At 40.1% G+C, this 14728-nt stretch overlaps 1 protein-coding gene and 1 pseudogene across 3 annotated transcripts; both read left to right on the top strand.

The window, feature by feature from the left end:
* Positions 1 to 566: 566 nt before the first annotated feature.
* On the top strand, positions 567 to 4451 carry LOC119900842 (annotated as a pseudogene).
* Positions 4452 to 7668: 3217 nt separating this feature from the next.
* Positions 7669 to 14721, top strand: LOC119900837 (adenine DNA glycosylase-like). 3 transcript variants are annotated; one of them, XM_038716111.1, is made up of 16 exons: positions 7718 to 7870; positions 8074 to 8129; positions 8535 to 8665; positions 9150 to 9189; positions 9294 to 9367; positions 9479 to 9520; positions 9611 to 9682; positions 9868 to 9981; positions 10104 to 10201; positions 10649 to 10793; positions 10918 to 11005; positions 11088 to 11270; positions 11491 to 11636; positions 11735 to 11884; positions 12167 to 12217; positions 12321 to 13901. In XM_038716111.1, the coding sequence occupies exons 3-16, from the start codon at positions 8663 to 8665 to the stop codon at positions 12453 to 12455; spliced, it is 1341 nt and encodes a 446-aa protein (XP_038572039.1). In that variant the 5' UTR covers positions 7718 to 7870; positions 8074 to 8129; positions 8535 to 8662; the 3' UTR covers positions 12456 to 13901. The 3 variants fall into 3 exon arrangements, with proteins under 3 accessions (XP_038572038.1, XP_038572037.1, XP_038572039.1); XM_038716110.1 differs by lacking the exons at positions 8074 to 8129; positions 12321 to 13901 and adding an exon at positions 14648 to 14721 and having other exon boundaries at positions 7669 to 7870; XM_038716109.1 differs by lacking the exon at positions 8074 to 8129 and having other exon boundaries at positions 7671 to 7870.
* The last annotated feature ends 7 nt before the right edge of the window (positions 14722 to 14728 follow it).

Raw genomic sequence — 14728 nt, 5'->3', positions numbered from 1 at the left:
CAGCCTGCATAGAGAACAAAAACCTTATCACACCACACACTAAATTTAACCTCACTCAATTTCTTCCCTATATTTGATAGTTCAGACTTTAAGGTGTTGCTATTACTCTATACAACAAAAATGGTAAACATGTTACAGGAGGCGTCAGGGCCTTCTTCAACTGCACCTCATCTCTCTGGAATAATCATCCTGTTGACATTGGAGAGTTTGATTCTGTTGAGTTCTTAAATCAAAAAACATTAGTAATTAGGCACTTAGCTATGTCTTTGGTTTCCCTGTCTTGGATAACAAATGACAGCAGTGACATCTTGAGGTATTCATGCGACATTGCTGGCTCCATAATGCGGCCATACTGCCAGTATGTAAGCTGACTAAACAACAAAGAGAGAATACAACACTTACAGGCACAGATTGATGTCTAAGTCTGCTATCGTGTGTTTGTTTGTTTGTATTTTATTTTATTTTATTTTATTTATTTTTTTTTACAATAGTTTGGCCTATCTATCTCTACCCTAACCCATAACCATTTCATTTGAGACACTTCATAACTAAAGTTATATTTTTTTTAAACTGGCCCTATATTAAATAATATCATATAGGCCCACAGTAGGCCTCTAGTCTATAGGCTATTATCAAAACTATATAAAAGGGACGGATATCAGTCCTGATCAACAGTATTTTTGCTCACACTGATTTTGTGGGGACCGTTGTTAAGCAACCGCACTATACAAACGAAGTGGAGGAAGAAAAAGAAAACGACTGAAGACCACAGCCAGTAGGCCCACTCAGCTGGTTCTTGGAGCCACACCAAACGTGAAAGGGAAAACAAAGACAAAGATGTCAACACAGGAAGAACACGCCAATATCGGCAAAGTACTCAGTTTTCTTCGAGAATGGGACCGTGGTGACAGGACAGTCCGCGGCCGCATGCTGAACACTTTCCTGCACACAAACACTGGGAAGACGTTTTATGAGCTGGAGCTCGAGTTTGCAGAGGTTGCCAGCCTCTTCCTGGCTCGACTCACCACCTGGATGAGACTCACGTATCCTTTCTTTATTCATGGCGTGGGATCAGGTTAACTAGCTGTGCTGCGTCTCACCGTCAACAGAAGGCTGTTGTATTTTACGCACATTTCTAAATCAGCATCAAAAGCAAACGTAACCAAACTTTAATAACTTGCGAATTTGAAGGTCGTAAATGTTCAAGCATTTGTCCACACACTTTTTAGGGCCCCTGTTGGATTTGGGTGTCTGTATGTGTATGACTGTCGAAAAGCTTATACAAACAAAAAAGTCATAGGGAGTAGGCCTTCTCCTGGTTCCTGTTGTGGATTGGACTATGTAATCAACTGAGACCCAGTCCTTCACTGAATATTCAGATACATGTTTGGGACATTTTTGGGACTGCAGCTTAAAGCAATTGGGATTTTCCTTTCTGCATCAAGCCAGTGAGTGAGATGAAATACTGCTGTAAACTACTGTAGCTGTGCGCCATTATGCAGTTTTTGTCACAGCTTTTCTCATATTCCTCAGTGATCAGTACCTAATTGAGTTCCTGGAGGATGGAGGCGTTCTCACTCTCTTGCACATCTTGAGCCACTCTCAGACTAAAGAGGAGGAAAAGGCAGAGGCCCTCCGTCTTCTGCTCACTGTCTCAAATACTGGTCGCAAGTACAAAGAGATTATATGTGAATGTCATGGTAAATGTTATAAAGCATTTTCCTGGATTACAGACTCATTCATACGCTACACATAGTATAATCAGTGCAATATGTTGTTTGTGTGTATATGTGTATATATATACCAGATTTCTTATTCTCAAGTTTATATATGTCTATAGTATTTTCCGTTTACCATTTGGATCATTTGTGCTGCATTGAATGAGCCATATCAGCTTTGCCCTCTGTATTTGTTTACATTCTTGCAGGTGTGAAAGTCATAGCAGAGTGCATGGCTAAATCAAACAGCATGAACCCAAGAGACTGCATGGGCCGTCCTGGAGTCTCTGTCCCATGGAAACCCCAAATATCAAACCCAAATCTATAAAGGTCTGATTGCTTTCATGACTTGTAACTCCCCTAAGGCCCAGCAACTGGTCCTGCACACCTTACACACCATGCAGGTAAAGCAAGAAAGTGCACACTGAGCATTATATCAACGTGTCCTCACAATCGACCTTAAGCTTTAATTTTTATAGCTTGGCAGATCTGGATCTATATAACATATTAGAAGGAAAACAATCATTCTCTCACCATTCTCTCTCACAGTCCAAAATGAAAACAGCCCATCACAGCATTATAGAACCTCTGCTGAATATGCTCAGGACCCTGCAGCTGGATGTTCAGGATGAAGGTAAGCAGAAAGGTTTTTTTTATGATAAATGCAATTACAGCCATTGTGGCTGGAAAACATGTAAACATGTTTTAAAAACTTGCCTCTCCCTGCGTATGTTTCTGGCAGCTATTAATCTGATCTTAGACCTGAAGTGTTATGATGTGAGGCCAGTGCTGCTCAGTGGACTGGTGGCTCTGCTGAGGCCTGCTAAAGAAGTGCAGCAACACCACAATATGGAAGGTAACACTTGTGTTTCATAAAGTATAATAAGCAATTTAAGTAATAAAAGTATAGACCAATCAGTGGCAGGCAGTGAATTTCCTTTAGGGCCACCCAAGTTCTGCTAATTTTGTTACAAAATGGCTGAGATGAATGTGAAAATTGCTGATTCAGACAGTCCAGTTGTACAGATTAGAAGACCTTGCAATGTATCCATTTCATGTGGGAAATTGGTACTGACTGGATTTTGTTGTTTAGGGAGGAAGACGTGATAGCTACGACCTTGTATGACCTTGTTCTGTAGATATAGCTAGGCCAGTGGAATGGTTGTGATCAAGTTGACAACAAACTGTATTTTGTATATTTCATATTTGTGGTGTTTGCTCCATACATTCAATATACATTCAATGGAAACTAACCTCAGAGTGTTTCTTTATTCATCACTAATATTTCCGCAATTTCTGAAACAGATATGTAATTTCCATCCTACCCAAACGCATCAATTAATGTACTAGAATTTTGTCAATGTTTGACATAATGTGACCTAATCTGTCACATTATGTGACATATTTTGTGATGTTGACTGTACAATCCCATCAGAGTCTGAGATAATCAAGATGACTGGATCTCTGCCTGTGTTTGTGCAACAAGCTGCTGCAGCTAAAACTATACGGTATGGACACAAATATTAGTCAATTATAAGTAGTTTAACAAATGTTTTTTTTACACGAAAAAATTGTCAGAACTTGTTATACATATTGACTTTATATTACTAGCATATTGCTTTAATGACTGTGATTACACAGTGTAATAGTTTTAGCTGTTGTCATACAGTAAGGTTATATTTTTATGGTGTTGAAGCTTGCTGGCTGAGGACAATCGAGAGGTTTCCCGTGAGCTTCTCTCTCTTGGAGTGATCCAACATCTTCTGTATGCAATGGGTAACAGAGAACACGCTGATGCCCAAATACAAGCCAGCCTGGCCTTAGAGGTACATACATGTTTTCATGATGATTTCTACACCTCTTGTGGAGTGACTGTTTGCTAAACTTAAAAAGCCAATGATGGGCCACTTCTGTGAGGTTTAGTAATGACACATACATACCTTCATACATACAGTGCATTCAGAGAGACACATACTGTACATACATACACACGTTTGTTCCACTATCCCCCATGGGGACATTTCAGTGACATATTGCATTCCCTAACCCTAACCTTAACGTTACAGCTACGTGCCTAACGTTAACCCTTACCCCGACCAATTATCAAGTTGTAACCTAAACCCTAAAACATAGTCTTAACACCCAAAACAGCAGTCTCTACCCGTGGGAACAAAAATTGAGCTCCCCTTCGTTTAGTATGCATTCAGATTAAAGTCCCCCAAAACATGAAACACTAACGCACACACAAACACACTCACACACTCACTAACGCTGAATGTCTGCTTTCATCTCTGCCCTCAGCACTTTGTCCACACATACCCAGTTATTAAGCAACATGTGCAGAAAGCCATTGGCGGTCCACTGTTTGCAGCCTTTATGGTAAGCATTAATCACTTATTACTTCTATGATAGAATTAGTGAAAAGGTCCACGTGGAAGCTGCTAGAAGGCACCACTAATGAATTCTTTCACCCTCTTTCGGCAGCACAAAGCTGACACTTTGTACATGAATGTGGATGAAACACAAGCAGAAATCCTGCTAACTAACAAGGTCAACATAACTGAAGGTTAATGATTTGTTGTTTGTCTAATGTTTGTCTTATTTTCCCTCAGTTGCCTAGACTGTGTGAAAATAATATGTTTTCTCTCTTGTCAAACTTTGCGTTCCAGTTTTGGATGGTGGCACCTGTGAAGGCTGACAAGAAGAACAAATGGTTCTAATGATGCAGATGAATAAACATTTGTGTGAATATTTTTTGTTATTAAAAGACAGTTTAATTCTTAATTTGCTGTCTACCTTTTTTCATTTCTGGAATATTATTTTTAAAAACTGACCACTGAATTGTATGTTTTTATTCTTATTATTTGACCTATCATTGGGAGATGTTATCATTTGGACGTTTATTTTATGTTCTCTGTTTAAGATATTCAGTCACAATTTACAGTTTGTTATTCTGATTATGCACTAATGAGGTAAATCTTCTAATAATTCAATTCAATTAAATTTTATTTATATAGCGCCAAATCACAACAACCGTTATCTCACAGTGCTTTTCATAAAAGAGCAGGTCTAGACCGTACTCTGTGATGCTATTTACAGAAGCCCAACAGTTCCCACCAAGAGCAGCACTAGGCGACAGAGGCAAGGAAAAACTTCCTTTTAAGAGGCAGAAACCTCGAGCAGAACCATGGCTCAGGGTGGGCGGCCATCTGCCTCGACCGGTTGGGGTGAAGGAGAGAGAGCGAGAGAGAGAGAGAGAGAGAGAGAGAGAGAGAGGGCAGGAGAGGAACAGAGAGAAAAAGAGAGGGATGGAAGGAGAGGGAGAGGGGAGGGAGGCAGCCTACACAATATACACACAGAGGTACAGACAGTGAAGGTGATGTTGCTATAGACTAAATGAAAAATGGTACAGATATTTATAGTAGTGTTAATGGTAACAGTCGTAATGTTAATGATTATAATAACAATAATAAGAATAGGACTAGTAACAATAGTCGTTGCAGCAGAGGGTGTCGAGCAGGAACACGGGGGCAGCAGGTGACCCGCAACCACAGATTCAGACTCCACAGCTCCAGAGCCAGAAACACCTGCAGGAAGTGATAGGAGGAGAGAGGAGAGGGACGAGAAAGCACAAGACTACCAGAAAGGGGAGAAGTTGTGTTAGTAACATGCAATAATGGGATGAGGTTGCATAGAGAGGGAGAGAAAGTAGAGGAGAGAGGAGCTCAGTGCATCATAGGAAATCCCCTGGCAGTCTAGGCCTATAACAGCATAACTAAGGGATGGTTCAGGACTCACCTGAGCCAGCCCTAACTATAAGCTTTATCAAAGAGGAAAGTCTTAAGCCTACTCTTAAACATGGAGATGGTGTCTGCCTCCTGAACCCAAACTGGAACCTGGTTCCACAGGAGAGGAGCTTGATAGCTCCTAGTCTACTTTTGGAGACTCTAGGAACCACAAGTAACCCTGCATTCTGGGAGCGCAGTGCTCTGGTGGGGTAATAAGGTACTATGAGCTCTCTAAGATAGTAAGGTACTATGAGCTCTCTAAGATAGTAAGGTACTATGAGCTCTCTAAGATAGTAAGGTACTATGAGCTCTCTAAGATAGTAAGGTAGTAAGGTACTATGAGCTCTTTAAGATAGTAAGGTAGTAAGGTACTATGAGCTCTCTAAGATAGTAAGGTACTATGAGCTCTCTAAGATAGTAAGGTAGTAAGGTACTATGAGCTCTTTAAGATAGTAAGGTAGTAAGGTACTATGAGCTCTCTAAGATAGTAAGGTAGTAAGGTACTATGAGCTCTTTAAGATAGTAAGGTAGTAAGGTACTATGAGCTCTCTAAGATAGTAAGGTACTATGAGCTCTCTAAGATAGTAAGGTAGTAAGGTACTATGAGCTCTCTAAGATAGTAAAGTAGTAAGGTACTATGAGCTCTTTAAGATAGTAAGATAGTAAGGTACTATGAGCTCTTTAAGATAGTAAGATAGTAAGGTACTATGAGCTCTCTAAGATAGTAAGGTAGTAAGGTACTATGAGCTCTTTAAGATAGTAAGGTAGTAAGGTACTATGAGCTCTCTAAGATAGTAAGGTACTATGAGCTCTCTAAGATAGTAAGGTAGTAAGGTACTATGAGCTCTTTAAGATAGTAAGGTAGTAAGGTACTATGAGCTCTCTAAGATAGTAAGGTACTATGAGCTCTCTAAGATAGTAAGGTAGTAAGGTACTATGAGCTCTCTAAGATAGTAAGGTAGTAAGGTACTATGAGCTCTTTAAGATAGTAAGGTAGTAAGGTACTATGAGCTCTTTAAGATAGTAAGGTACTATGAGCTCTCTAAGATAGTAAGGTACTATGAGCTCTCTAAGATAGTAAGGTAGTAAGGTACTATGAGCTCTTTAAGATAGTAAGGTAGTAAGGTACTATGAGCTCTTTAAGATAGTAAGGTAGTAAGGTACTATGAGCTCTCTAAGATAGTAAGGTACTATGAGCTCTCTAAGATAGTAAGGTAGTAAGGTACTATGAGCTCTTTAAGATAGTAAGGTAGTAAGGTACTATGAGCTCTTTAAGATAGTAAGGTAGTAAGGTACTATGAGCTCTTTAAGATAGTAAGATAGTAAGGTACTATGAGCTCTCTAAGATAGTAAGGTAGTAAGGTACTATGAGCTCTTTAAGATAGTAAGGTAGTAAGGTACTATGAGCTCTTTAAGATAGTAAGATAGTAAGGTACTATGAGCTCTCTAAGATAGTAAGGTAGTAAGGTACTATGAGCTCTTTAAGATAGTAAGATAGTAAGGTACTATGAGCTCTCTAAGATAGTAAGGTACTATGAGCTCTCTAAGATAGTAAGGTAGTAAGGTACTATGAGCTCTCTAAGATAGTAAGGTACTATGAGCTCTCTAAGATAGTAAGGTAGTAAGGTACTATGAGCTCTCTAAGATAGTAAGGTAGTAAGGTACTATGAGCTCTTTAAGATAGTAAGGTAGTAAGGTACTATGAGCTCTCTAAGATAGTAAGGTAGTAAGGTACTATGAGCTCTCTAAGATAGTAAGGTAGTAAGGTACTATGAGCTCTTTAAGATAGTAAGGTAGTAAGGTACTATGAGCTCTCTAAGATAGTAAGGTAGTAAGGTACTATGAGCTCTTTAAGATAAGATCCATCGATCGATAACGATAGTAAATAATAAGCAACATATTATGCAGCGTTCCAGTCAACTTGGAACTCGGAAATTTCCGATCTCCAACTAGAAAAACTATCCTGGAACACCACTTGAAGTCGGATTTCCTACTTGTGAACTCGGAGAAAAATGCCGCGTTCGACACCGGTCGGCATCACAGTAGCACCCACGGAGAGCACCTACGTCATATTGATGTTGACCCTCCCACCGGAGATGACGTTTCACGTACTTCCCCTGTTTCCTTGCAGCGGATTGGAGAAGCAGCGGCCGGAGGTCTGAACGTGGCGGGAGCCAAAATAAATCAGGGAAGTAAACATGAAGGCACGCGTTGTGTGCAGAGAAATGAAATAAGTCTATTACATAAGATATTTAACTATAAACAGGTTACGTCCAGCTATGCACAAAGGCAAGAGAGCCGGACTGGAGATGGTAGAAACAGCAAAAAGAAAGCGGAAGAGGTCAAAGACAGCTGTGAAAGAAGGTATAGCTACGTTACCGTAATGTTAGAGAAATTATCGTTATTATATGAAAGCACAAACCTCTGGGCACCTAATGTAATTTATCCACATTAGTACGATAGGGAACATGACCAAGCACAGAGTTTGTCTATCGCTGTGTGTGCAAACATCCCTGAAGCCTACCTTAGATTCACGTAAAGCCTAAGTGTACTTTTTGAACCCACAGAGAGATCACCTGGAGAGGAACACAATAGAAGTGGCGTCCAATACAGCAGCCAAACTGTAAATACTACCCTTGTAATGTGTACATTTCTACATTTTTTGTTTGTTTTCATTCAACTATGTAGTCAATTATAAAGCTATAGAAATTACCACAGCAATCTAAAGGCACATCTAGAAAACCAAACTTTATAATCAGGGCTCACCTGTCATGTCAGATGTCACACTTCTACAGGGAGTAAGGGAAAACAACTTATTTCAGATGGAGCTTCACCTTATAAAGCAGTGATGAACTAGGAATTCACCCCCTGTATCTTGTTACCTCACCTATTTTGTGTTCTCCGCTCAGCATATAACATCTGAACCATTCAGGGGTATTTGATATATTTTATTGCTTGAACATAAGTGGGATTTCCCTTCTTTGGGAGATGTTTAGTTTGAATGAGAATGATGTTTTTGGCCTTCCAGAGGAAACAACGAATGCCTCTTCACCGTCCACATACCACACTTTCCATGACCCTGCTGATGTTGTGCTGCTGCGGTCTCAGCTGCTCAACTGGTACGACAAGGTCAAGAGAGAGCTGCCGTGGAGGACAATGGTAAAGAGAAGCATTTCTTTCACTGGTTGTGACAAGAAACAGTTTTTTTTTTAGACACATAGTTGGTTGTTAAAGAAAATCTTTAATAATATAAATACCATTCTGAAAGTACAGGAGGTGTTGTAATAAGTTTGGTTCACAGATATGGTTACTGCAGCATACATGAAACTCGCTTTTTTATTTGAACATGGATGCTTTTGTCACTTACACTTAACACCACATTTGGTGGTTTTATTATTATTATTAGTCTCTGAATTTGTTGTTTGCTGTACAGGTAGAAAAAGAAAAAATTCCAACAGTGAGATAACAAAAAACTGGAATTGCATGGTCAAAGTAATGTATACTATGGCTGTGCAATACAATCAAAAAAGTAATTGTTGTTGTCTTTGTTCAAACAGTATTATCATTTGGTTATCAGCACCAACAACACTGATAATTACTGCTGACGTTTATGACTGACTGGCTCCTTGTATTTTTTCTACAGGCTGTGACGGAGTCAGACGCCAACATCAGGACATATGGGGGTAAGGAAGTATTTTCTTGTCAACTTCCTGTATAACTGCTGCAGACAACCTTTACGAGACAGATGTAAATCTCTCTCTCTCTCTCTCTCTCTCTTTTTTTTTAGTGTGGGTTTCAGAAATCATGCTGCAGCAGACCCAAGTTGCCACAGTAATAGACTACTACAACAAATGGATGACGGTAGGCGTCTTTGAGGTGTTCATTACCTGCAGTCCTCGTGAGAAATTAAAGGTAATCAATGTATTGCATGCATGACGTGTCATTTTAACTCTTTCTTTTACTGTGTTCCAGCGGTGGCCCACAGTGCAGGATCTAGCGGGTGCTACGCTAGAGGTGATTACTAAAAAGCAGTCACGGAAGATGACGTTGATTTTAAAATAGTGTTGATTTCAAATCACATTTAGTGATTTCATTTATGTGCAGGAAGTGAATCAGATGTGGGCGGGCCTTGGCTACTATTCCCGGGGGAAAAGACTTCATGAAGGAGCTCTGAAGGTCTGTGCTCTGTAAATCTGCTTTGACTGAATCAGACATTTCAGTGACATATAAATTTTAGTATGCCGTGTTCGGTGTTCTTCATTTACTGTAAACTTGTGACTCACCCCTTAAAATTGTGTTTAATAATTACTAGTCTGTAACAGAAACATTGGGGTGTTCATTGTGTTACTGGTCTGTTTTAGGTGGCGCAAGAGCTTAAGGGACAGATGCCTTGCACAGTTGACAGCCTGCTGAAACAGCTGCCTGGAGTGGGACGCTACACTGCTGCAGCTATAGGCTCTATTGCACTGGGCCAGGTTGGTCATCACACACACACTCACCCAAGCACACGCACATCTGCACCACAGCTACAACGCCACACTTGTTAGCTGCACTGTCTCGTTTAACACTGATGACTGAAAAGGTCTCTTTTGCCTAGGTTACTGGAGTTGTGGATGGCAATGTGATTCGGGTGCTGTGTCGCATGAGGGCCATTGGAGCTGACAGCACAAGTCCTGCAGTAACAGAGGCGCTTTGGTGAGATTAAACTAATGTCCTCAAGGAATCTGCATTTTGACTTTGATTCCAGCACCTACTTTAATGTCACTGTGATGTTGTTTTTTCACCCGTTGAGCATCCTTTGCAGGGGGAGTAAGATTTGTCGGCTAGGATTTTGTTTGACGATATTTAGATGCTGTTTTAAAAATGGAGGAATGATACTCAAAATATATAACAGAAAACTGGACTTGGGTATGAATCCAGAAGGCATTTTAGTCGAGACAGTTTTTACAGGCTCTCTAAGCTTGCACCCCTAATTGTTGAATTTGTACCAAATATTGCAGTTCACTTTCAGTTTGACCTTTTTTTTGTTTTGTTTCAGCTGCTCTCTGAACTTTGAAAATGAAGCGTTTCATGTGATTTTGAAGTTTCAACTAAGACTACTCCAAATATAGTCTTAAGATACAGTTATTTTCTTTATTTCAGGAGTCTAGCCAATTCACTGGTGGACCCTGAGAGACCCGGCGACTTTAATCAAGCCATGATGGAGCTAGGAGCCCGAGTCTGCACCCCTAAAGGACCAGTGTGCAGCCAGTGTCCTGTACAGTCTCTCTGCCACTCTTACTACAAGGTAAAAAGCAACCTAAATGCTAAACAAGTGATGTTAATGTAAACGCTGAAGATGTTAACAGATTATTAATGCCTTGGACTAGATTGTACACAATGGTATTCTTAAACTGTGTGTAAATGTGCAGGTTCACGTTAAACAAGAGAACAACTCCAGGAAGCTCTTGGCGAAGCGGGACAGGAAGCTGTCAACCCTGCCTGATATAGAAGACTGTAGTAAGTGTCCTGAGTCCTCATCGCTCCCTCATACCTCTCAGACCATTGTGCAGTCATCAAAGTACTTTCTCCTCTCCCTCAGTGAACAGCAGGACATGTCCGCTGTGTCCCACCGAGCCCTGGGACGACGAGCTAGGCGTTCAGAACTTCCCCAGAAAGCCGGCGAAGAAGCCGCCTCGAGTTGAGCGAACTCTGACCTGTGTGGTGATTAGACCTGGAGAGGAGGGAGAGGACGAGTACCTGCTCACACAGAGACCAAACAAAGGTCAGTGCCTGCAGTGGATCCCCATCTGTTTGTGGTGGCGGTGTTTTCTTTTCACTTCCCTATTTGAATCGTTGAATGGAATATGTTAATACAAATAGAGTAAAATAAAGCTTCAATTAAATTAAATATACAATTCAACAACAACCCAATCTGTTGAGGTGTTATACTTTAAGTGTGTGTGTGTGTGTGTGTGTGTGTGTGTGTGTTTGTGCACTGACAGGTTTGCTAGCAGGCTTGTGGGAGTTTCCCAGTCTTGTGCTGGAGGAGAAGAACACTGAGATGAAACAGAAGCAGGCGCTGTGTGCTGAGATCAGCAGGATACTGGGAACGCCTCTGACTGAAAGCCTCCTCCAGTATGTGGGAGAGGTAAGCTTGATGTCTACTAACTGTCTTTTATGTGCAAACAAACTCTTTCTGTAGCTGTGTAACCACCTTCTGATGGCTCACTGATTGGCTGTTTGTAGGTGGTTCACATCTTCTCCCACATCCGCCAGACGTATGCAGTTCACAGTGTGTGTTTGAAGGACGGTGACACACAAACGCAGACTGAAAATGTGCAGTGGCTCACCAGATCTGCTCTGCAGGAAGCGGCAGTGTCCACAGGAGTGAAAAAGGTTTTTATTTTGTTTACACAGTGTGTGTGAAGCCCTGCTGTGAGGTCAGCAGTCACAGAAAGCGTGCTTTTGCAGCAGCAGGCTGGTGTATAGAGGCACTTAGCTGTAGTTTCCCTGGTGTCATGTTACGGGATTATTAAATTGAGTTTCACAGATATGAAGGGCAGTTTTATTTGGTTGTTGTTTTAGAAAGATGTGACAGCAGGAGTGAGTGTCCTCATCTGTGCATGTGCAGTCTGTGTGAACAATCCATGAATGGGTGTGTTGTTAACTCTCCTGCAGATTATGAAGCTTTGTGATTCAGGGGACAGTCAGAAAGAACAAACTTCTAAGGTAGGAACTTCTGTATATTTATATTTCATAATCTTTTACAAAAATTTACATAAATCTATAATCTTAAACTAATAACAGTTTCCACCATTATCGTTTGCCTTAGGATGGAAAAAGACAAAAGCACGCCGGCATAAAGAAACCACAGACCTCAAAAAAACCCAAACTGAGTGCAGCCAATGGCAGCAGCAGGCAGCTCTCCCTCAGCTCCTTCTTCAAGACAGCTAAACAGGAATCTTAGATTCTTGATTGTGTGTGAAAGTCCTACATGGTGCCATTTTATGCACATGTGTCTTATTGTTAAAGCCCCCCCCCCTCCCCATGTTGCCACATTTAGGTATTATTGTGGTCTTTTGGTCTCTCTCTGGGAATACAAAATGCCATTAAATGTTGTTAACGAGGTCCGTTTTAAAATTGTTATGAAATGATAACAATCTGTATATTGATATGCCCGTAGGGACTTTGCCTCCACAGTGTACTTTGATTTGTAATTACCTCACAATGGATCATGTTTTTACCACTATATTAAAGCTAATCTTTCTATGAAGTTGCACCTGGATCGCATCCTAACATTTATTGCAGTAATTTCACGTCGGCTTAATACATAGCTAACCCACAATGAATTGATCTACTAACAAGCCATTGACTTCCACTGTTGTCCAAACACAATTAAAAAAAACATAAACAGGCCAGGCTTTTTTGCACTGGGTGACATGTTCCTACACAGGCATTGTAGTTTCTTTTGAATCAATTCCACATATGTCATGGACTGCTGCTGCGTCACTAAGGCCCCAAATGTGTATTAATCCACAGCTGAAAATAGTCCCCAACAAATACACCATCTACTCCTGTTTGAGAAACATTTTCTAAAAACTACAGTGCCCATGTGCTACAATTTAGATTTATTTGTTAATGAAACTATATTTCTGAGACGTTTTTAAAAATGTATGTCTTCAGTAGGAATGAATGGGCTTTGAATTAAGTGCCATAGACATGTTAGTTTTTGTCTTTTTATAATAAAACTATCAAATAACAACTATTGAATGAAACCTTTAACTATAGGATTTGTCCGCTCCCTATAAAAAAACGCCCTTCAGCGAGACTTTATCATAATCAGAAGAAAAACAGGTTTATATTAGGTTTTCACATAGAAGGAATGTGTTCTGGTATTTTGGTGCATAATGGAAAAACAAGTACTGCAAAAATCAATTCATTCATCTTTTAAACACGACTGTTTTCATTCCAAAGATAACAGACATTCAGTTGTGTCCCCAGGATAGCCAGATAGTGACGTATTAGAAATAACCCCAATGAGTGGGAGGTGTGGTGGTGTGATGGTATGGTGATGTTTAAGCCGCAAAACCACCCAAAAGCACTCAACTGAAATAAAACAGGAAAAGAAACTAAAGAGACCAACTGATGCAACTAAGCAGCAGATTGAAATGTGTGTGTAAAAATGAACACAACTTCTTTAAGCTCATAAGCTCATATTCTCCATCTTAGTTGTCAGATGCTCTCTGTAATGACATGTCTTGCTATGATGTGTGGCATTCTAACATTTATAGCTGTCGTTTAATGTTAATGTTTTACAAGCAGCATGTAAGATATTTGTTGTGTTTATCACTATAATAAATACTGTAGAGAAAGTAACTTTGGATAATAAAGCCCAGACACAAGACTAAAACCAGGTTGTCCATGTTATAATGATGTTCTTTCTTGTTACTGCCAACTAATTTCACTTTATAGAAATAGAATTTTATAGAATAATTTTTTGTAATAACCTGGTGTGTCACAGGGTCATACCAAGGGACATACCTAGTTAAAGACCACAGAGAATGTATTGTAGATTTCTTAGAAAAACTGGCTTTTACACAATCTGAAGTTTTATTTAGTGCATGGAATGAGACAGACAACTTGTTTTAGGAATGTGAATACAAAGAGGAATTTTGAAAGTTTGATTGCTTAGTATTACAGAAGCTGTAAGAATCTAAGGGGGGCTGCATGGATACAAGTCCCGGTCCTGGATTAAAGGTTTTTTTTTATGAGGAGCATTTTCTGCGTTGAACTCTGGTCTGTGATTTGTCTTTATCTAATGCAAATATTTTTTCCCCCTAATACCCTGAAGTGACTGGCTGATTTGTAGTCTTGCATTTCCTTTTTAATAATGTCAAACAGGTCTATATGTATCCCTTAATGGATAAGAGGGTGCTTTTGTTTTTTTATATAAAAAAACCCTATATAATTAAAAACATGGAACTATACAAACCACACCTAATGAAAAGGAAGTTCACAACAATGAAAGTCTGTCACATTATAGCAGGGAACAGCGCCCCCTGCTGTGTCAACAACCTCCAAACCAAACCCAAAGCGACGAAAAAACCAGGAAGTGATTCAAATCTTACTTCTCTCTACACTGTCATTCAATCTACCCAGGTGGAAGACAACTGCGTATTGGAAGTGTGGTCAGTGCTCTTTTGGTTTACTTGGCCGCAGTGAAGCCCCTTGCAGCCGCCC

Source organism: Micropterus salmoides, unplaced genomic scaffold (genome assembly GCF_014851395.1).
Source record: "Micropterus salmoides isolate LMB-PRFRI ecotype aquatic unplaced genomic scaffold, ASM1485139v1 Ms_hic_scaffold_13, whole genome shotgun sequence".
Classification (NCBI taxonomy): Eukaryota; Metazoa; Chordata; class Actinopteri; order Centrarchiformes; family Centrarchidae; genus Micropterus; species Micropterus salmoides.
Note: the sequence above shows the minus strand (reverse complement) of the source record. Positions and strands in the feature narration are given on the sequence as shown.

Bases quoted from the DNA above. Each gene is read 5' to 3' on its own strand.
- LOC119900837 (XM_038716109.1), top strand. From the start codon at position 7,786: ATGCACAAAGGCAAGAGAGCCGGACTGGAGATGGTAGAAACAGCAAAA. The intron at 8,666-9,149 runs GTAAAGAGAAGC...TTTTTTCTACAG, and splicing joins AGCTGCCGTGGAGGACAATG to GCTGTGACGGAGTCAGACGC. The intron at 9,521-9,610 runs GTGATTACTAAA...ATTTATGTGCAG, and splicing joins TAGCGGGTGCTACGCTAGAG to GAAGTGAATCAGATGTGGGC.